The sequence below is a fragment of the Anguilla anguilla genome, chromosome 1 (assembly GCF_013347855.1).
Source record: "Anguilla anguilla isolate fAngAng1 chromosome 1, fAngAng1.pri, whole genome shotgun sequence".
In the NCBI taxonomy this organism is placed as follows: Eukaryota; Metazoa; Chordata; class Actinopteri; order Anguilliformes; family Anguillidae; genus Anguilla; species Anguilla anguilla.
Genome location: NC_049201.1, coordinates 18,724,310 through 18,746,557, shown reverse-complemented (window position 1 = coordinate 18,746,557; position 22,248 = coordinate 18,724,310). Strand labels below are relative to the sequence as shown.

Genomic DNA, 22,248 nt, shown 5'->3' with positions numbered 1-22,248 from the left:
CACACAGACACACACACGCACCCAGACCCACACTCATACACATGCACACATGCACGCACGCACACACACACGCATGCACACGCACACACACACACACACACCCACGCACACGCACACACACACAGGCCCGCACACACACACACACACACACACAGACACACACAGGCCCACACACACACACAGACACACACAGGCCCACACACACACACAGACACACACAGGCCCACACAGACACACAGACACACACATGCCCACACACACACACGCACACACACACATACACACACACACACACACACACACACACACAGAGTCCGCAGATGAATGGAACATTAGATAAAAAGTAAGATTTGGCTCCAGCCCAGGGCCTCGGTCTACTGTGGGGTTTTCAATTACAAGGGCAGCAGTGTGGCATAGTGGTTATGGAACTTTACCGAGGAAGCTTTTCATTTAGAATTCCGGAAGGGGCACTGCTGCTATAGAACTTTGCATGGTCCTGAACCTGGGAAACTTCAGTAAATATCCATCTATTTAAAGGGATAAAATGGCAATTGGACAAGAACATCTGCTCAGAGGGGTAGGAGGATTACTGAGTTAGCTGGATAACTGCTCTGGCTACAACCTGGAGCAGCTCTATTTATTATAGCCCATGTTCCTGATTTGGAAAGGTTTACTCAGTGCAGTTATCCAGCTAACTCAGTAATCCAGCTGTGTGAAACAGAGCCCAGCTAATAATAATAGTAATAATAATAATAATAGTAAAAAGGTGGCAGATTATCCCAGTGGCAACTGCCACGTATGAAGTGTCTTCCTCTGAGTCAGCTCACATTTTTCCATGCAGAAGGCATCAGAAATGCACAAACAAATATCATTCAAGACAGTGACAAACAAAACTATAAAAATAAAAATAGAAATGGATATAAAACAGATATAATAAAAACAGATGTAAGTGCAGCGTAGAAATGCATCTTAATACATCTTGGCTGCGGGCTGCAGTGTGAAAAGAAGCAGGCTGGTGACACCGCGCGCTTCGGGGGAGAACCGCAGGTGTCTTCACTCTCCAGAATCGGCAGTGGACATTGTGCCTGGACACGGCAACAACAGCCAATTGGATATTCCAAATTATGGTGGAAATTGGGGATACTCCAAATTAGGGTGGGAATTGAATTTACTCGTGTTGGATGCCAAATTTATTATTCAGAAATTTTTTTAAACTGGTGAATCAGTGGCCTGCATGGGCAGCAGAGTGATTGCAATGTGCACACAGTGTAGACAGGGCTTATATCAGTGTGCACACAGTGTAGAGGCTTATATCAGTGTGCACACAGTGTAGAGGCTTATATCAGTGTGCACACAGTGTAGAGGCGTATATCAGTGTGCACACAGTGTAGAGGCTTATATCAGTGTGCACACAGTGTAGAGGCTTATATCAGTGTGCACACAGTGCAGAGGCTTATATCAGTGTGCACACAGTGTAGAGGCTTATATCAGTGTGCACACAGTGCAGAGGCTTATATCAGTGTGCACACAGTGTAGAGGCTTATATCAGTGTGCACACAGTGTAGACAGGGCTTATATCAGTGTGCACACAGTGTAGAGGCTTATATCAGTGTGCACACAGTGTAGAGGCTTATATCAGTGTGCACACAGTGTAGAGGCTTATATCAGTGCGCACACAGTGTAGAGGCTTCTATCAGTGTGCACACAGTGCAGAGGCTTATATCAGTGTGCACACAGTGTTAGAGGCTTATATCAGTGTGCACACAGTGTAGACAGGGCTTATATCAGTGTGCACACAGTGTAGAGGCTTATATCAGTGTGCACACAGTGCATAGGCTTATTATCAGTGTGCACACAGTGTAGACAGGGCTTATATCAGTGTGCACACAGTGTAGAGGCTTATATCAGTGTGCACACAGTGTAGGGGCTTATATCAGTGTGCACACAGTGTAGAGGCTTCTATCAGTGTGCACACAGTGTAGACAGGGCTTATATCAGTGTGCACACAGTGTAGAGGCTTACAGTATATCAGTGTGCACACAGTGTAGAGGCTTATATCAGTGTGCACACAGTGTAGACAGGGCTTATATCAGTGTGCACACAGTGTAGAGGCTTATATCAGTGTGCACACAGTGTAGAGGCTTATATCAGTGTGCACACAGTGTTAGAGGCTTATATCAGTGTGCACACAGTGTAGACAGGGCTTATATCAGTGTGCACACAGTGTAGACAGGGCTTATATCAGTGTGCACACAGTGTAGACAGGGCTTATATCAGTGTGCACACAGTGTAGAGGCTTATATCAGTGTGCACACAGTGTAGAGGCTTATATCAGTGTGCACACAGTGTAGAGGCTTATATCAGTGTGCACACAGTGTTAGAGGCTTATATCAGTGTGCACACAGTGTAGACAGGGCTTATATCAGTGTGCACACAGTGTAGAGGCTTATATCAGTGTGCACACAGTGTAGACAGGGCTTATATCAGTGTGCACACAGTGTAGACAGGGCTTATATCAGTGTGCACACAGTGTAGACAGGGCTTATATCAGTGTGCACACAGTGTAGAGGCTTATATCAGTGTGCACACAGTGTAGACAGGGCTTATATCAGTGTGCACACAGTGTAGAGGCTTATATCAGTGTGCACACAGTGCAGAGGCTTATATCAGTGTGCACACAGTGTAGAGGCTTATATCAGTGTGCACAGAGTGTAGAGGCTTATATCAGTGTGCACACAGTGTAGAGGCTTATATCAGTGTGCACACAGTGTAGAGGCTTATATCAGTGTGCACACAGTGCAGAGGCTTATATCAGTGTGCACACAGTGCAGAGGCTTATATCAGTGTGCACACAGTGTAGAGGCTTATATCAGTGTGCACACAGTGTAGAGGCTTATGTCAGTGTGCACACAGTGCAGAGGCTTATATCAGTGTGCACACAGTGTAGAGGCTTATGTCAGTGTGCACACAGTGCAGAGGCTTACATCAGTGTGCACACAGTGTAGAGGCTTATATCAGTGTGCACACAGTGTAGAGGCTTATATCAGTGTGCACACAGTGTAGAGGCTTATATCAGTGCGCACACAGTGTAGAGGCTTATATCAGTGTGCACACAGTGTAGAGGCTTATGTCAGTGTGCACACAGTGTAGAGGCTTACAGTATATCAGTGTGCACACAGTGTAGAGGCTTATGTCAGTGTGCACACAGTGCAGAGGCTTACATCAGTGTCCAAAGACAGGGCAAAGGCCTGCATCTGTTCCCTACATCTGTTCCCTCGCACTCACAGCCCTGGGGGAGAGCCAGCCACAGGCAGCCGTTTGCTGGCACCTCTGTTCTGGGCTGTTCAAACGCCACGGTGGAGCCGTCTAGCAATGCAAACTCTTAATTACCTTCCTCACCGCCCTCAGATCCTCAGAGCCTTTAATAAATTATGTCCCACGTCCAAGTCTTTTTTCTTTTCCCTTCCAGGGCAACGCGAGTTGAATTAGTTCCCAAACATTACGCAGCTTTCCCTCTCTCGTACACCTCGCCCTAACGATAAGGGCCTTGGAGGGCAGCCCGGCTGTCATCTGGATCCTCTCCGCAGCTGCTTCTCAGACCCGTGACACGTCCACCCCGCGCGCGCTCCCTCCAGAAGCTGCCGCGCGACGGCCAGCCTCTCCCCTCAGTCAGGGAGCCGCCCGCCTGCGACGATGCAGCTCCGCGCCGCTCTCTCCCCTGTCCTCCTCCTCACCGCCGCGCTCCTCTCCTCCTCCCCCTCTCTCGCAGGGGCCAACGGCACCTCCAGCCTGGACCGCATCAAGATCGTCTTCACCCCCATGGTCTGCCGGCGGACCTGCAGCGGCGGCCGCTGCTTCAACAGCTGCGAGAAGGGCGACACCACCACCGTCTACAGCGAGAACCAGAACCAGAACCAGCAGCCCAAGCCCCAGGGCTTCCGCCTCTGTGAGTGCCGCCGACCCGCCCTCCTTCCTCCTCCTCCTCCTCCACCGTCGTCCCACACTTCTCTTCCTCCTCAGCGCATGGGGCGCTTTCTCTCAGCCACCCACCCCGGATTAAACCCCCCCCCCCCCCGCCCGCCGGCTCGGGGATATCGTGGCGCGTGTTGATTCTGGCTCGCCGCGCTTTCCGCTATCTCTGCTCGCGATTAGCGGGGTCTAACGAGGGAAGAGCGGGAGCGACGATAAGGCGCCCTCCCTCGGGGGCCCACCTGCCGACTGTAAACGCCGGAGGGAAAGGGATGACAAAGTGCTCAGCCTCGACGCAGGCGAAGGCGGTGTGAATATCTGTTAAATAGACAGGAGGGATTAGGAGCCGGGCCTTTCTTCCCGAGGCAGCTGCTCGGAGGGGGGGGGGGGGGGCGTGCGAACCGCGCCCGCCCCGCACCCTGCCCCGTCTCCTCGCGGTTCGCACCTCTCCCGAGCGGCCCCGATTAACCCTTTAATGCGCCGCAGCGGCCAGGAGAGCGGGCTGCAGTGCGAACGGAGATTAATGGGGATTACAGTAAAGCGCCGATTAATCTGCAGGGCTTTGCCGTAAACCACACAAGTGGTCCCTGGGCGAAAGAGCTAACAATGGCGGAGGGCACATTGTGTCCAGTGTGCGTCTGAGCCCCCGTGTTGGGGCTTGTGCTTGGTTCTCACTGGAAATGATTGTAGAGGCAGGGGTACCCCCGCCACACACATCGTTAGTCTCCATTGGACGTGTTTAGCAATACTGGGAGCGCTTGCATGAGTTATGGCTAAACAGATTTTTTGGATTTATCCACCCCTTAATACGCTTCTGGAACACACACACAGGATGCAAAAAAACGCTTCAATTATTTGGCAAAGGTTTTGCTTAACCCTTTGAAGAGCAGATGTTTTTTTTCTCAAATGTTTTCTAGAACTCCATTGCTTTCAGTTACCAGCTGTGATTGTTACGTCAGCATTCTAAGAAGAAGAACATTCTAATCACATATTTGTGATTTTACACCTTAAAGGGTTAATTTAATATATAACCTTGTGAATTTGTAGTGTTTGTAAAAATGCGTTTAATGCATTTTTGTTATTGTTTTTTTAGATATTTGTGAAAAGACTTGGATGAAGTAGCTATACAGCCAAGCCATGTGTATTGTTATCCTCAACTGTCTTTCAGTGCAATAACTTCTCTGTTTGCTTTACTGAGAGAAATATTCTAATTCTGGTTACCTCAATTCACAGTGTATGGTTACTCCAAACATGAAGCATGGCATGTATCCACAAGTTCCACATCAGCGCTCTCCAGCTCAGTTTTAAAGTACAATGGCATCTTGTTTTAAAAGCCCTCAGTACCACTGCACACGCTATCCATCAGGCTGCTTGGACCGCTTCCCGATCCGGCACTTCACACGGGCTGCCTAAGAATAGCCCCGCCGCCGCCGCCGCATACTGATGCTGAGAGAGCGCGAGGCGGGCCAGCGCAGGGCCGGCGCAGGGCCGCGGCTCAGATTTAGGGGGAATTAATGGCCCCGCGTAGCGGATAATTCAGCCGGCGTGTGTAATCGCTGCGTGTAATCGCTGCGTGTAATCACCGCGCCGCTTCCTGTGAGCTCGGACGCTAGCTCCGGAGGCGGGCGGAGAGAGAGGGAGAGAGGGAGAGAGAGAGAGAGGGAGAGACAGAGAGGGAGAGAGAGCGACAGAGACAGAGAGATAGAAAGAGAGAGAGAGAGAGAGAGGGAGAGAGAGACAGAGGGAGCGACAGAGAGGGATAGAGAGCGACAGCGACAGAGAGATAGAGAGTGAGAGAGAGACAGAGAGAGAGAGAGAGAGACAGAGAGAGAGAGAGAGCCGCGCGGCGGACCTGGGAACGCTGCTGGTTAATGCTGTCTGACAGAGGCCTCATTCCTCACATGCCAGCCGAGCTCGCTCTCAGCCCCCCCCCCCCCCCACCTCCCCCCCCCCACAATTCATGCTCACTCAAACAATGCGAGACTCGCACCGCTGTAGCAGCCAGTGTGTGTCGGTGCTATATCTTGCCTGAGCTTTCCTTTCTCGCTTCCGCTGTTTGACGGAGAGCGCTACCCCCTTCAAGGCTAGGGTAGAAACTCGAGGACGCCAGCATAGAGAATTCCTTTTGATGAAACCTGTGCTGTAGCTTGACCAGAACGGATCCGTTTTTTTTATTGTGCCCATAAAAGGCTACCTTTCATTGTCCGGGCTCTGTTCCTTTCATTTGCCAGGCTTTGAAGCTGAACTGGAAGCAGGTTATGTGAGGTCGGTCCCAAATATTTAGGGCACTGGCACTTCTGAGAAAAGATAAGTGAATTTAGAAGGCTGTATTTATGCGTGTTAAGGTCCCACCTGCTAACTTCTATCACACTTGTCCTTTTTTCTTTAGAAGGGTTTTTCTGCAGTAACTCCTACACAAAGATTTAAGTATTTCTGCAGAAATAAATCTTCAGAGTTAGAAAAGACAGCAGAACAGTGGTCTCCCACTACTTGAAACGATGTCTACCACATGTTTGTAAAAGCATTATACAGTATTTCTTCTCCAGTATTCAAGAAAGCAACCATACATTTGAATCTTCAGTTGGGCAATATTTCTGACAGCGTTTCCACTGATTTAGCAGTTGGAAGTTGGGGGACAAGGACAGGGCCCCAGTAAAGAGAGGTGGATACATTTGCAATAAGGGGATAATATTGGAGGGCCTGCCCACAGGGCAAAGTTCATACATCATAAAGCAGTATGAAAGGCAGAGCTGGTATTAAAGCTGAAGTGTGAGGATGTGGATCCAGGAGGACAGTGGCAGCAGCCTGCAGAAACCAGGCCCTAGACATTAAACTTCATTACTTCCTGCTCTTTGACTTTTTTTTGCTGCTTCTCATTAGCTGTGTGGCCCCCGCCCGCTCCACCCACTGAATTTGAAGAAATCAATTAAAGGCTGAACTCTCACCCAGTCACTGCTGCTAATGACCAGAGCCTGACTTCCCTCCCCCCCCTCCCTCCCCTCCCCCCCAGTCTTCTGTCAGCTTCCCTGCATGAACGGCGGACGCTGCATCGGGAGGGACCAGTGCTGGTGCCCGTCAAACTCCACGGGGAAGTTCTGTCACCTCCCCGCCCCCCCTCCTCAGAAGCCCCAGCCCGCCCAGAAAGAGGTCGCCCAGCCCGGACACAACTCGCACTCCATGTACACCCTGCCCCTCTCCAACCAGCAAGGTAACGACCCCCTGCCCGTCTCTGCGTGGCAAACACGGCGCTGCCCGCCTTCTGCAGGTCCCCTGCTCCAGGGTTACTTTCCCCAAATGCCTCGCAGTTGTTTTTCTGCTGGAAGAACAAGTTTGTTTGTGTTCATGTAATTGTGTTTTATTTAATCAATGTAATGAGTGGGGCGGGAGGGGGGGGAGGCTGATGGTGATACACGGCCATGCTGCCTCCTTGTGCCTGTAGTCTTTTGATCAGATGTTTGGAAAGAGCCCAGACTTTGTTTGGAAATGGGCTTTTCATTTTTCCATGTGTTTTCTTTCATTGTTAGTCAAAGAATGTCATGATTTGCACACACAATGGCTGCTGTCACCGAGTTTGAAACCTGTCACTTTCCCATATTAATACAGTGCCAAGGTATCTTTAATCAGAATCTGGTGAAAAATTTAGGCAGATACGCATTTCCATCCAGATATATTTTGTGTGCCAGCCATTCAGATCCACACAAACTTTGTTGACCAGCAGCTGATGTCAAATTTAATTATAGATGTATTAAACTTCGTGTGTGTTTTGAATTTCTTTTATTGTTCACAGACGGCTCCCTCTTATCAACAGAATGCCAGGAGGGACATAAAATACACTGTAATCAGATCCAGAAATACAAGCTATAATAAGAAACAACAAGTTTACGAACAATATTCGTTTTTGCCTCTGTTCTTCCTCTCCTGGACTCCCTTTGTCCTGGAGTAAATGGAAGCAGAGCTCTCCTCCCATGTAGCATCCCTCCCATTACATTCCTGCCATTTTCAGCCCATTGCATTTTAATAAGGCTACGTTAAGGATAACATGTGTCCGTAGTTACTGCACAGCACAAGAATGCCTTTGTCTATGGACTGTATCAAAGGGGAGATTGGAATTGATTAATATGGTGAAAATGTAAGATATTGCATGGAGCAGTGTTGAACTTTCGTAGAGGCATTTTTAATGGTGAGCGTTAATGGTATTAGACGATTTCAGCCCCATCTTGCCATACTGCTGAAATTATTACCAGTAATAGTGCGCTATATTTATTGGCCCTGTCCAGATTGATACTCACATAATGCTTTTATTTAGTTCTGCAAATGAAACCTTCTTATAATACATAGGTCATCCAAGGGTTATCAGGCGAGGAACAGAAACGTGTGTTACCGCATACTGTACCATTATGTGTTTCCGTGGAATCCCTCTTCTTTCCCACCTGCTGGCAGTGGAATCGCTGGAGTCTAAGTTGGCGCTGTGTTTTTTGGACAGCCTCCATGCACCCATCCCTGGTGAATGTGCACATCCAGCATCCGCCCGAGGCAGAGGTGCAGATCCACCAGGTGGCCCGGGTCAAGCCTGGCCAGATGCCCCCTGCCGGGCGGGACACCAGCGCAGATGGGGTGCACTCTGTGCAGCAGCGCTCCCAGCCAGGGAACGGGAACGGGAACGGGAGCGGGAAGGGCATCGACAACGGCAACGGCAACGGCAACGGCAACGGCAACGGCCACACCAGGCCCCACAGCCGGCAGAATGGCTACGTGGGCAGGTGCTTCCAGGAGACCATTGACGGACAGGTACGTTTAGCCGCGCGGCTAACATCCTTTAGAATACATGGAATGCAGGAGTTGACGTTAATTAAGATTAACTGCCTCAGAAATCCTGGACGGTGCCCCTCCTCCAGCCACACGCTATCTTACTTTTCCGCCTGCGAGCAGCTGTCCGTCAGTAGGAGCGTGACTCCATCTTGATTTATCTCCTGTGAGAAGTTACACGAGGTGAAGCTTTCGGTCATCGCATGTTCCAAGACAAAGATGTTATGTGGTGGGGTTAAATCGAGGGCAGAGGGCACTGAAAACAACCTCACAGGGTTAATGTCAGAATGCAGAAAGGGCAGCAGCTCCTCAGTACTGCTTACTGCAGGGAGGGCTGCTGCTCCTCAAACCTGATCACTTCCAGTATGAGCAGCTGTTCTTCAGCACTGCTCACTGTCAGGGCCTCATTCTGTTCCTCTCACAGATTAGCCAGTGGATGGTTAGCCTGAGTGCTATCTCAGCAGGTTCCAGTTCTGATACAAGGGGCAATGCAGACCACATTTACTGGGGCATGTTCCAGTTCTCTTACCAGGCTTTCCAGGATTATCTGCTTGATGAGGAGGGGAAGCGATTGTTCTGGAAGAGCTTCCCATTTGTCAACCAAACTTTTGAGGACTTAATCAGCCATATATCACCACTGAAAGGTCACACATCTTTGTCAGACATGACTGATTATGTGTGTCAGTAATAGCTGTGATTTAATCAATGCAGTACAGTCAGATATACCTATTGAGCTGCCAGTTAGAAGGGCAAGCTACTGTCTCAGTAACTTCTGATAGAAATTTGTTTTTAGTTTTTCTCTCAAATTTCCGTATATCTCAACTGGCATGTAGTTCTGTCGGTTTGATATTCATTTCCTCAAAATTAGCCAAGCCAACTATTTAAGCAGAGGAAGTGTTCATGCTAGTAGTTGCTTTTGCCCGTCTTAAACAGATGGTTTCACTTCTTCCTCGCAGATGGGCAGGACACAACATGGTTTCCAGCATGCAGGGTTGATCTAATGTGACAGGATAGATGGTTTTCATATCTAACAGTGTTGAATTACTTTATACATGTCCCGTGATGAGGAACCCCTTTACTTTTACATCCCTGCATGTGAAAGTCTGAATGTTTCTGAAATAGGATTGTAGTGTGGAAAGATATTCATGGGCACTGTGCCAGGCACAGCGTACACTATGCTAATGTGGCGTAATTGCAGTCTGGGGCTGTGGAAGGCACCGGTGCATGCTGGGTAATGTATCCCAGCCCGTGTGTTTATACAGCCTCTCTGTGTGTTTGCATTGCAGTGCGGTAAGCCACTTCCCGGCCTGACCAAACAGGACGACTGCTGTGGCAGCGTGGGAGCCTCCTGGGGTCTGAACAAGTGCACAGAATGCCCCCCCAAACCAGGTGCGTGCCAGCTCCCCCTGTGGCCACTGCGCGTCTGTGCACAGTCCCCCGAGCAGTCTTACCTTTCAACCAATTCAGCTACCAGCTACGTGCACTTGCATGCTTGTGGTACAGAGCCCTAAAACGTTCTGAATGCAAACTAATTGTGGATAAATGATGGAGAATAGTTTGCATAATCCATTCCATATGGTGACTTTCTTATGTATCGCAGCTGTCTGTTATAGCAACATGCTGTCATACCAAAGTTATCCATATTTAGCCTGAGATCTACAATGATTGTTTGAACTATTTGAAGTGTGGTTTAGTAGCCGGCAATGCATGTAATTAAAATTCCACTTTGTTTTGAAAAGCGGAGTCACACTTATTGTAACCCTAACACTAAACTTAACGCTTAATGTTGATACTGATTCTTCTTTGGGGCCCCCACATGTTCCTGATGCCACATCCTGTTATGGCGGTTTGTATTAAATAAACATAATAAACCAGTTACAGCTCATCTGGGGATGAGAGTTCAGGTTTCAGAGAGCGGCGGGTTCTTTTTGTATAAGTACAAACTATAAAGAAGAAAACAGATAAATGTTATGATGTGTTAATTTGAGGCAACAAGACAGCTTTTTTCTTGTCGTTCACAAACCAGATTTATGTTACTTTTGCTAATGACGGTTAGTGAGCTATTTCTCTTGCTAATAAGAGACTTCGGGGAAATGTATTTTCTTCATTTGCTTCCCATAGTCTGTGCTGCTTGTTCTCAGTAGCAATTATTACTGTTTTTTGTGTGGAGCTGTGTTGTAACCACAGAGACATCCTCCCATCATAAAAGTCGTGTTTGTGAGTAACAAAAACCTAAACGTCACCAAAGAGGCGTCGCTCACGCATAACGCAGCTCGGCAGGAATGTTTGTTTCCGTCTGAAGGGGACTCGTTGCCGCTTTGTAATTTAGCGGAGAAGAGACATGAGCAATCGTTCCCTCCTGAACACATGTGTTTGTCCTGAAAACAAACAAGGAACTATGGTTGAAGCCCTGGCTGGTCATGTTGTGTTGATGGAGGGCGATGGTTGTCTGCATGAACCGCTCCACCGCTGTCAGGATTTCACTGGGAAGAAAAGTCCACTGCAGACATTTGCCCTGCATGACCTGCTCTCTGCCTGTCTGAATGTTTCTTCTTACATAAGCTCGTGCTGGCATTTGGAAAGGAGGGTCCCAGCTCAGCATTTGTCCAAGGACCGTTAATCCAATTAGGAAATGAGTTCGCCCTCACGATCGGGCTGTGGTAGATGTCAATTGGTTGTCAAAGGGGGCTGCCACATTTCATTCTTAGCTAAGCATCTAATGGGGTTCTAATCTGAAGCAGACAGCAGTTTCCCACTGGGTTATAGAGCAGTGATGGCCCTCTGTTTCTAACATCGTGCCAAATTCTTCTTCCAAACATCCCCGCAATCGTTCATAAATCTGTTTCCATGTTTTCAGAATTTTAAATGGATGAAATATCCCACACATTTAGCTCCCAATTGTGCAAAGAAAAGTGATTCAGAGCAACAGTACTTTTATTTATTTTTTGCATTGCGCACTCTTCAAGGTGAAAAAGCACAGGTGCATTCAACAAACCAACCTGTGGAGCATGCCGAATCGAATACTGTAAGGAGGGTCCCTGGGAATGCTAAAAGGCTTTCTGTGTGGCTGCCTTGTGTTTTTAAAGGTGACTTATATCACACCCTGGACACATTTGGTTTAACTACCAATGGTGATTCCTGAACTGTAGGGTAAAGCGATTTGTGCTTTTTAAAGTCAATTTTTTATCGTAGTGGGAAGCTATAAATTGCATTGAGACCTTTTTAAGGCTGAAAGCATGCTGTGAAACTGAATATGGTTTCACCAAAGTAAAATGTCCCCAAAGTGAACTTTGCAGTGATAATGCTAAGTATATGTTGTAACTGGTAGGCATCGTGCCAGACGCATAAACTGAAAGGAACCATTTTGTCATTTCATACATGCTCTTTGTGTTTGCACTCAGGCCAGTTCAGGGGTTGATCACACAAATTCAGAAACAAACTGTTCAATTAAAGATTGCGTAGCAATATTCCCACACTCACAGATCATCAGAGGTGGAAAATCCTGGTTCAGAAAGTCCTCCCCAGGATTTTGTCCCAATCACCAGGTTTTTGGAACTTAAGCCAGGAGGTATAACTGATTAGTGAAATCAGCTGGCTGAGTTCATGGATGGAAGAAACACATGGTGGGACTTTTACTTTCTGACCCCAGGACTTTCCCCCTGTGCAGAACAGCTTGCGTTTCTCCCATGACGCTGATGTGATGTGCCCAGCCCCTGAATGTTTGTCTGTTTTTGGGTGTGAAAAATACTCCTGTTTATTTCTTTTGCTTGAAAAATGTACAGGCTCTTGTGCAGCTGGCAGAATACAAGAACTGCATCCTTCATTTTATTCATACAAATGACCTCTCCTGGCAATCAAGCTATAAACTGTATCTTTGAAATATGTGTTCTAATACATAATGAATCAGAGTGAGAGAGACAGAGAGACAGAGACTGAGAGAGAAGACCAGTCCTATCAGCTTGGCTTGCTTATCAGAATTAATAGGATCACAATGATAATTTCCCTTAAAGCACTAAGACAGACCCTCAGCTTAAGCCTCTTGGAGTTCTGTCTGTTTTTCGTCATCTTCACGATTACTTCCATGTGGTATAATTCATCCCGTTTCTCCTGTTTTTTCCTTGTGAGACCTCTGGACTAGATGCACCAAACACTCCCCTGATTGTGCTTTAGAACCCAATGAAAGAGTTCTGTTCTTTCTGAACGCAGTACAGGCCCATCATATTATTTTGGGCAGATTGCTTTGCACAGGGTGTGCGCTGGACAGGCTGCAGAAACAGCAATGGAAACAGCATAGAAGAAAGAAGTTCTCTCCCCCCCTCCCCCCCCACAGAATCCAACTTACTGTAGGTTATATGTTGACAGGTAAAATATACGGCCTCAGGAAGGCTAGTGCTTAGAAGTGATTGGTACTTATTTAGATAAGTACATGTGTGTATGGTCATAGCCTTGATCACACTGAAGAGGCCATCTCAACTCCAGGAAGATGTAGATATGGAAAATGAAAAAAATCTTTTTTGATCACCCTAGATAGCCTTTCAGTTTCTGAGATTCCTTATATTGTGACACTTCCTTTTCAGTAATACTAATACCTTATGAACGATAGGAATTTAAGAAAAAAAAAAAAACTAAAAGAATGTCTCTTCAGGTAATAGCTTTAAACTCTCCCTGTTCTCATGTCAGTTGCCCAGACTGAGGAGTCTGAATAATAACTTGGATATTATCTTTCTATGAAAACAAACTTTGTCTCTGAAGCTGGTCCACAACACTTAGATAAAGGGTAAAGGTTGTGTGCTTCAGTATCAGATTATTGAAAAAACAGGGCCAAAAATGAATCCCCTGTAAAAGAAATAATTTTGAAACCTAACAAGAAACCTCTTTGGCACAGAGAAGAGGGATGTGGAAGAACGCTTTCTCCAGAGAGGCTCCTTGCAAAGTAATTCATGTCCCCTCGCTGTGCTGCTTTTGCTTGTCTTGGGAGCCGACCCATTGCGTCGGCGCTGACTCGAGCAGCCTTTACTGCCGAGCTATCTAGCCTTCTGTGAAGAAGCTTACGGCAGAGCGCGAGGTTCAAGGCTCGCTCCTCGGCTGAGCCACTCCCGTTCTGTGTGAACTCTGCGAATGAGGCGTTGAATGAGTCCCCACCCACATGATGCAAACCAGAACACCAGGCAAGATGTGCCTCCTTGTCTGCAAGTGAACTGTACTGTGTGGCCACCTCACTGCAACACAGCTTCAAAGCTGCTGGAATGTTCTACAAGCATGTGCAGCTGTAGCCAGGAATGAGGGCTGGCTTACTCTCAGAGCAATGACCACGTTGATTGGCATGGACAGCACTGTTATGCTGGTGATGATGTGGTTTCACTTACAGCGGTGGCCCAGATGTGTCGCGCCTTTTGGCTGTAGGCACAAAGCATGCCATGTTCTCATCCATAGTTGGGTGTGCTTTTTGATGCATTTTAAATGGCGTATCTGCCGATGTACCATGTCTGATACTCCAGTTGACACCCCAGTTGTGTGTCAGAATCTTGTTGGGTGGACCATTGGCTAATAGGCTAAAAAGGGTTTGACCTCTGGGATACAGGGAGCATTACGCTGCCTTCCATACCATTTGGATCCATCGCTCAGTCTCACTGCATATATTCTCTCCCATTGACTCTGTCTGTGCTGGGTCCTTTCCCAGGGAGAGGAATCAGAGGTCCCAGGAGCTGAAATAAATCAGCCTCCCCCCCCACAGGAGCCACTTCCCCCCCAGGCCCAGCAAGGTCACCATGATCTCAGCCTCCAAGACCTCCTCCTTCCACTCGGCCCCTCTGAAGTAGCACCAGGATGTTTTTAATGAGCATTTGGATCAATAAAGTTTGAACAGGGTGGAGGGAGCCGAATTCCTCATCTTCTCACATGAGATCATTCCTCCCAACCGTGTCCAGAAATAGAGCTCCCTAACCGCCATTTCATCTTCGCTTCCTCCAGCTTATGACCTTTTTTATTAGCCGATATCGAGCACTGAGCATTTGCTAATAGCTGATATCAAAGCCCGCAAAGGCACATCATAAAACAGAATTTATTTAATCTCTGATACCATCTCTTATCTCCTTAGAGTGATTTCCTTGGCAGCAAAAAAATAAAGACCCGTTGACCTCACGGGTCTGTAGGAAAGCCAGTGTGGGTCCGAGCAGTTTGTTTAGGCATCTCAGTATAGCCGTGGTTCCATTTGGAGCTCAGAGGGTTTTTCCAGCTATGAGAAACATTCCTGGTTCAGACGTATTCGTCCTTTCATAGGTGCTTCCTACCAGTGTGTCACAAAGGAAGCGGATAGTTAATTCTAGTTGTATTCCAAGCAGGGTATCTTAGCAGTGATGTTTACACCCACTCTGACACAAACAACTGAGAGGGTTAGAAAAAATGTTGAAATTGTGAAGACCTCTTGCAATAAGAACAATTAATTCTGTGGAATTTTGGAAGAAATGCGTTAATGGTGAGGTAATTTCAAATATGGAGTCAATGAGCCAGAACATAATGGAGATCAGTGACTTCATTGCAGTTGGGATGTCGGAACGTTTTCATTATTGCCTCTCTAAGGGTCGCCGATGCACATAATGAAACAGCTTGAAATGCCATTGATTCAGTTGGAAGCTTTGAAATAATCATGTTGATGCATGAATGTCAGGAAATGTTTATCACAGCATTATTTTCTGCTTTGTAAAACGCCTTAACCTGAATTTGTGATCCTGTGACCTACAAATGAACACCTTGTCTCACCTAATGTCCAGCAGGGTGATAGCATCATTGATGGCAGTCTTGATACCTGCTCAAGAAAATGAACTGGTTCAAACCTGACTTGAGGGTGTCAAAACAGCAGCTGAACTATAAGAACCAGACCTCTGCCAGTTTAGCAGCTTTTATCTAATTGTGCTTGCTGCAGAGCTTCAGAAACTGTGTCAGCAATCCGGCCATGCTCTCACATGGTTTTACTTTGTGGCGCCGGTTTGTCCCCTGACCTGCTCTGGAAAAAGGAAACGGGTGGTTGCCACCATGGGTCAAAGGGTGTGAGCTCTGTCAGCTCCCACTGCTCTCGATAGAGCGGAAAGGAGGGCAGGTTCCCTGTCTTCCCAGGCTGGCCCACAGCCTCTCGCCCTCTCAAAATCTACAGCAGTCAAGTGCTGTTCCCATGTTCAAGCTCTGATTTCTTGAGCAGGCTCCTCGGATGAAGGGAGGTATCATGGTGGGCCTCCCCCAAGATGGTGGTCTGGACTGTGAGGACACTAAATTATCAATTAAAGCTCCATATTCCCATCACACAGAACCCTTTTAACTGTGCAGGTGCTCTCTCTCCCTTTCCCTCTCCCTCTCTCTCTCTTTTTGTCTCTCTCTCATCACTGGCACTTTCAAACTAAAGCCCAGTGCTAAATGGGATATGGTTTCACCAAAGAAAATAAAAACTAGGTGTGATAGTATTATGTATATATTGTAACTGGCTGGCGTCAAGCCAGGAGCATCAGTTGAACATTCAATGCATGTTTTCTGTGTTTACACTAGGGTCAATTGCATGGTTGATCACAAGCATTCAGAAACAAGCTGTTCATTCAAAGAATTCCTATATTCACAGGAGAGCTTGTGCTTCTCCCATGATGCTGATGTCACATGCCCAGTCCCAGCATGCTGGCCTGTTATGTGGTTAACATGCTCCTGTTTTTCTTGAACGTGGTGACCACTATGACAGATTTTCTCCTCTATCAAGGAGGTCGCATTTACAGTTGAGCACATTGTTAGTCAGTGTCTTATAGTCTTCGCAGACGATTGGTTGAAAATGAAATTTTCAGCCAGTAGGCGTGTGCTTCATAACAGGATGTGTTCTTGTTAGTGGGCATGAACCAGTCACATACTCATATGTCAATCTGGGAGAAACCCACCTTGGTATTCTCTCTTTTGAAAACAAGAATCTTTCCCTTCTTGCTTTCTTGACATGCTAGCAGTGCTTCAGTTCTTAAACATGGTAAAGCATTTTGTATCAGGAACCCCAAAGATTTCCCTGTAGATGGTAATCTTCCTATACACTGACACTTTTTGGGCAATGTTCCATTAGCTCCTGAACTCATTCTGTTAGGGTTCAGATTATGCTTTTTTCCCTACACTGCCTTTTTTCACTAAGACTTTAGACATTGAGTCGGGTTACTTTGCAATTAGACAGGTAGAATAGAGTAGGCAGGCAGAGTAGATTTCTGCTTGGCTGGTAAAATTAAGTCTTCAACCAGTGGTGAGTTCTGCTCCTCCCAGTTTAACTTAGAGGACTAATAAGCATTGTTGAGAACCGCAGGACGCCCCCGGGTCCTCTGGTATGTGCGGCCAGCTGTCACTCAGCTCAGATTCTCCCTGATCCTGTCTCTATGGGAGACCCCGCCCAATGCCCAGCGAAACAGTTCATTACCCAAGGGAGCTCCGGGGGATTACCACGGTCCGATTGGGATGGGAAGAGGGGAGTGGGCCCGCTGGAGTCAGCGTGTGTTTGACACGATTATCCCTAGCCCCGGGGGCACCTCGCCCCCCCGACCCAGTTCTGCCCCATGAAATTTCAGGTCACCAGACAGAGGATAGGCCTACCTCGTCCTGCACCTCATGCCATGTCCTAGACTTTGCTAGACTACGCTCATTTTTTATCTCCTCCCAGTCATGCATAATGTGATAGTAACAAAAGAATGAAAATATTGATACTGACTACAATGATAGTAGTCTCTTTGTGAATCCTAGTATTATTTAAATGTTTTTCTTGCTTTAAACAGGGAGTCCTTGTCAAAAGATTGACCTTGAGAAGTGCCTCAATACTGACAATGTGTTTGCCAATATAAGTGCAAGAAAAACTTTCTTTTAAATGGACAAAGCACTATGAGAAAGAAAATTGGTAGCTCTGTCTGGTTCCACTTTCCTAGTACAGTATATTTTTCACATTATCAGCTTTTTGCCTGTGTGAATAAAGGAAGAACAAACTTACAAAGTTGGACTTTGCCAAACAAATATTAGGGGAAGAAGGAATTCTTCATGGAATCATTGAAGTGAGCACAGATGTGATGCACATGACAGGCACCCTGTTTGTGCTTACGCTGGTGTCTAGATTGATGGGAAGTGGTTCTCCTCAGGCCCTGTTTACTTTCCGTCTGCCTGCCAGACAGTCGCTGACATGATCGAAGGCCTCTTTCTTTCATTCCCCAGTCCAAACCGCACTGGACCAACAGCACACCGTCTGATGGAGCTGCAGCTGGAGATTTGGATCCTCACCCTGTATCAACTTCCACAGAGAATTGCATGATGGGAAATAACAGAGGAGCTGTTGTCAGGGGTGCCAGGCGTAGATATTGCCACAGTGCCATCACAGTTGAAAGGCAGATAGTATCAGTTTGTGAACTCATAATGCTTTTTTATGTGTAAATCTCCCCTTGTCCAGCTTTCACTTTCAGGAAGTTGGAGTACTAAAGACAAAGATAGAGAAATAACATTTGGGCAGAGCATCTAAAGAAGTTCAGAGTCACATCATAGGATTATCGCATTCTTATATTCATACTGTTTGGGAAAAGATTAAGGTTTCTTTTTTTGGAAAAAAGTCTGTATATCATATATAATATATGCATTTCCCATTCCTTGTCCAAAACTTCTAAATTACAAGGGATGACTGTTACCTGAATCTCTTCTCCATGCACTCGTTATTCTGTGCTCCTTCTCTCTGCGAGTCTGGTTTCGCTCTTAAAAACTTGTAAAATATATGACTACTCGCCCTGTTCCTCTTCAGCAGTGGACTCTTAATTACCCCCACTCCATCTTGCAGTAGTCAATCTCTAAGTCAAGGGCCTGTCCTGTCCACCCGATACCCAACTCTCCACGGCACGCCCGCCCCGCAAAATTAATCAAGAAACTTTGTTCGAAGGACAGTGCTCTGGAAGAGTAATGACATCATGCTTTCGGGGCTCTGTCAGCAGCTGTTGTGATCTGCAGGGGCATTTGTGGGCAAACAGAATTCTTTGCGGCCACAGTCTTTTGAGCACCAAAGTGTCCTGCTGAAAGATATGTGAAAATGCAGAACGGCTTTGCTGTATTTTGCCCTTGTGGAGTTCGTGTTACAATGGGGAAAAGCCGGAGGGAAGCACTAGTAGTGCCTAGAGATGTGTATTGGTTATGCTTTACTTGCAGATAATGGGACCATTTGCTATCCGACAAGTGAAGCAGGACCCCTGTGTCCAAGCATGCCTCATGTTCAAAGCCTGTGGTTATTATTGTGAGATCAATATGTTGTTAGCTATATAGTAGTAAGTTATGTAGGTTGTTTTCACTTTTGTTTGATGGTAATGCTGTCATATAAACATTATTGTTGGAGTTCAGTTTACATATCTACCTTCTCCACTCTGGTGTCCTGCAGGGCCCAGTTGTGGGTCCATCTTTTTTCCTCTGTCCAGTTAAGCAGCTCACATCTGTAACTTATATTATTGTTAAATAAATGGTTTGTGTGCTTCATATATGCACTGGTTGTTGAACCAGACATGCTTTGTATGTAATGTTTCCCCTCCTCTAATCAGTTCTCAAGCTCTCAAATTTTCTTTTACAGCCTATGCAGTGATTGCAAATGGCCAAGTCGAGTGCCCTAAAGGTTACAAGAGGATGAACCTGACTCATTGCCAAGGTAAGGAAGGCTAAATTGTACCTTTTGTAGTTCTCCTGTGTAATGATCAAGGCTATTAGGTGAAAATACAGAAATATCTCTTTCTAAAGTATTGTGATACAAATTCCATTAAGATTTTTCCAAGCTCGTAAAATACAAATTACCAGATACTTAAAACTATATGAAATATGTATTTCACATGCATGTAATTTATATACAGCCCATTCTGAAGTATTGTGCCAATGCCAGTGGACTGTTTGTTATATTTTGTGATAAAGTTGATTGATCTGCTGTCTGAAGTTTGTATATCAATCTCATGGTCTCTGTACTTCATTCTGACTTAAATAACATGAAGAGTGCCCGTACTTGTATTTCTAGCTTTATTTATCACCCAGCTGGAAACAGGGTCAAGAGTGTAATTAGGTTTGGCCGGGGTCAGAGTTCAGCTGCCAGTCGGACTTCAGGCTGTAATTTCAACTGGTATGTGGGAACCAGGTTGGGAAATGATAAGGGAGGCCATGGTTATGGTTATTATGGGGTTTGGAGCAAAGATGGGTTAGCAGTAGCTGCCAATTTTTTAGTACAACTCCTTACGGACTGCACTTCTTACAGACTCGCACTAATTCTGTCTGCAGAGGAAAAGCCGTGTTAACTCTTCTTAGATAAATTTCCCTTCCCAAGAAAGTGGCTTTGTAGCCATGCCCTTGCTGGTTGGAAAGTGAAAAACATGATATATTCCTTTAGCGCAGAGAACTGGAGAAAAACATTTATTGGGGTCAGCTGTGCTGTAGCTGCATGTGACATGAAGCTGTTATGTTGAAGCTGAAATTATATGTTATGCTTTCTGCAAATTTGCTTTTCTTAATGTTTTAACAGAGAGCAAGCACACCTCATGTAAACCAAATGAAATGTGTGTGTTGTTTATTCATTCCAATAACATGTCACGCGTGTGTTGACAGAGAAGAGCGTTTGCCAGGCATTCCTCTTTAATTGCATAAAAGCAGACAGTAGTGCCAGCGATTGGGTAAACCTCATCAGTCACGTCTGTTTAGGTTTACTGGGACACTGGGAAACAGCAAATGAGTTTATTGTCAGCGAACCACCAGTTGTCTGTTGGGATCTTCTCGACTGTTTTTGTTTTGTTTGTAAATGTATAATATTTCTGCGATTGACTGGTCTGGCAGCCATGAAAGTGAATGGCGGTGTGTCATGCGCTTACTGCAAATCCTCACCACAGCGTGTGCGGGAAGACAAACATCAGTATTTTGTCTTGAATTAATAATGACGCACTTGCAGGAGGGAATCACTTTCCCAGTCATTTTATTGCAATGTTCCTTGCCTGTGCTACTGTACTGTGTTTAATTGTGTTCTGATATTTGTTTTGTGTCGTACATAGTTTCCTCTTCGTATGTTATTTCAGCATGGGAGGAATAATGAACTTTCCTCAATTCTGAGCCGCTTTTAGGCCTGTGAAGCTCCTATAGGATTTATGCTGGCTTATGAGCTACTGCTGTTGGAAGCTTCAACCATGTTTTTGTACAGTGACCTGTACTGTGAAGCCACGCTGAGTGACCACCTCAGAGGAACCCATCAGTGGAGAATCAGTGGGGTTTCTGCCCCACCCACCCACCTACTGTATCACACTATGTCATGTTCCCTCTCATTTGTGTAATTGCTTCTGCAGAAGCTGTTCTCTTCCACAATACATCACAATGCTCTGTCCTGACACAGAATACCCACAAATCTAAATTAAACCTGACTCTCAGAGGTCCTCTCTGTGGACCATGTTATCTCTCGTAGGGCTGAGGCTTCAGTCTGAATGCTCTAGCCTTTATTACAGTTCCTGCACTACAGCTGACGGAGGTCACCATAGAGATCTGAATGTAGAGTGTGTGATCTTTCTGTGGAGTTAAAGCATGGTCAAAATTAGGTACACATGCAAAATAAGCTTTGAAATTCTCTGTTGTAGCTTGTGGTTGCCCACACAGTCTTGAAAACATGTAATTGATTTGAGATGATGGAAACCATTGCCAGCTAGCTACCTAGCTGATAAGCATGGCAACATTGTTAGCAAAGATAGCCAGCTAATTTTAAATCCATGTCATGTTAACATTTCAGTCGGTAAAAAAAGAGGCTAGCTAAGTGAGGGGGACCCACTGTGTATGCTGGTTTTCGTCATGGCCATCTTGCTCAATTAAGGTTGTTGAAAACATGTGTTTAAATTCTAACATAATTTGTACATTTGCTGATGCTAACATAATGCAGGTTTGGCTCTTTGCTCTGTCACTGATATACTCTTCATTCTTCGGAATTAGTTTAGTTTCAGTGACCAATTAACCACACTTTCAGGAGCTTTGACCCCATTGGTTTCATCTGTCAGTCTATAACCTAATCATATCAAAAATGTAACCTCTTTCTAAAGGAATCGCTAGTCATACAGCACATTACAGATTAAAAGTCGTGTAATGTGATGGGGAATTCTTGATGGCATACATAGCCATTTCTGACATAATGTCAGTTTAAGATGGTAAATCATCCTTCAGTTGACATTAAGTGTTAAGAGCAATTAACAGAACATTACTATTGAGGGGTTGCATGTACAGGTAGAAATCTGTTCTAATTAGCTGGGTGCACACTTTGTCAGACATGCACATTGACAAGTTATGTAACATTAGCCAGCTACCTACCAGATTCCCAGGTAAGATTAAAAGGGATGGAAAGTTCAGTGAGTTCAAATAAAAATAATCAGTTTTGAAGAATTGACTAATCTACTTAAATGACTTTCCATCAAATCAGTTTAATCTCAAGCTACGCTACCCTGAAGAATTATG

At 45.9% G+C, this 22,248-nt stretch overlaps 1 protein-coding gene across 1 annotated transcript in view; it reads left to right on the top strand.

Annotated features, from left to right (window-relative positions):
* The window catches only part of LOC118210364 (latent-transforming growth factor beta-binding protein 2-like), a 108,594-nt gene that overhangs the window by 46,683 nt on the left and 39,663 nt on the right, over positions 1-22,248 (top strand). The window contains exons 5-9 of the mRNA XM_035386529.1: positions 3,770-3,946; positions 6,980-7,177; positions 8,453-8,757; positions 10,062-10,164; positions 19,364-19,438. Of these exons, the coding sequence (XP_035242420.1) occupies positions 3,770-3,946; positions 6,980-7,177; positions 8,453-8,757; positions 10,062-10,164; positions 19,364-19,438 (858 nt within the window). The remainder of the gene's footprint in view (positions 1-3,769; positions 3,947-6,979; positions 7,178-8,452; positions 8,758-10,061; positions 10,165-19,363; positions 19,439-22,248) is intronic.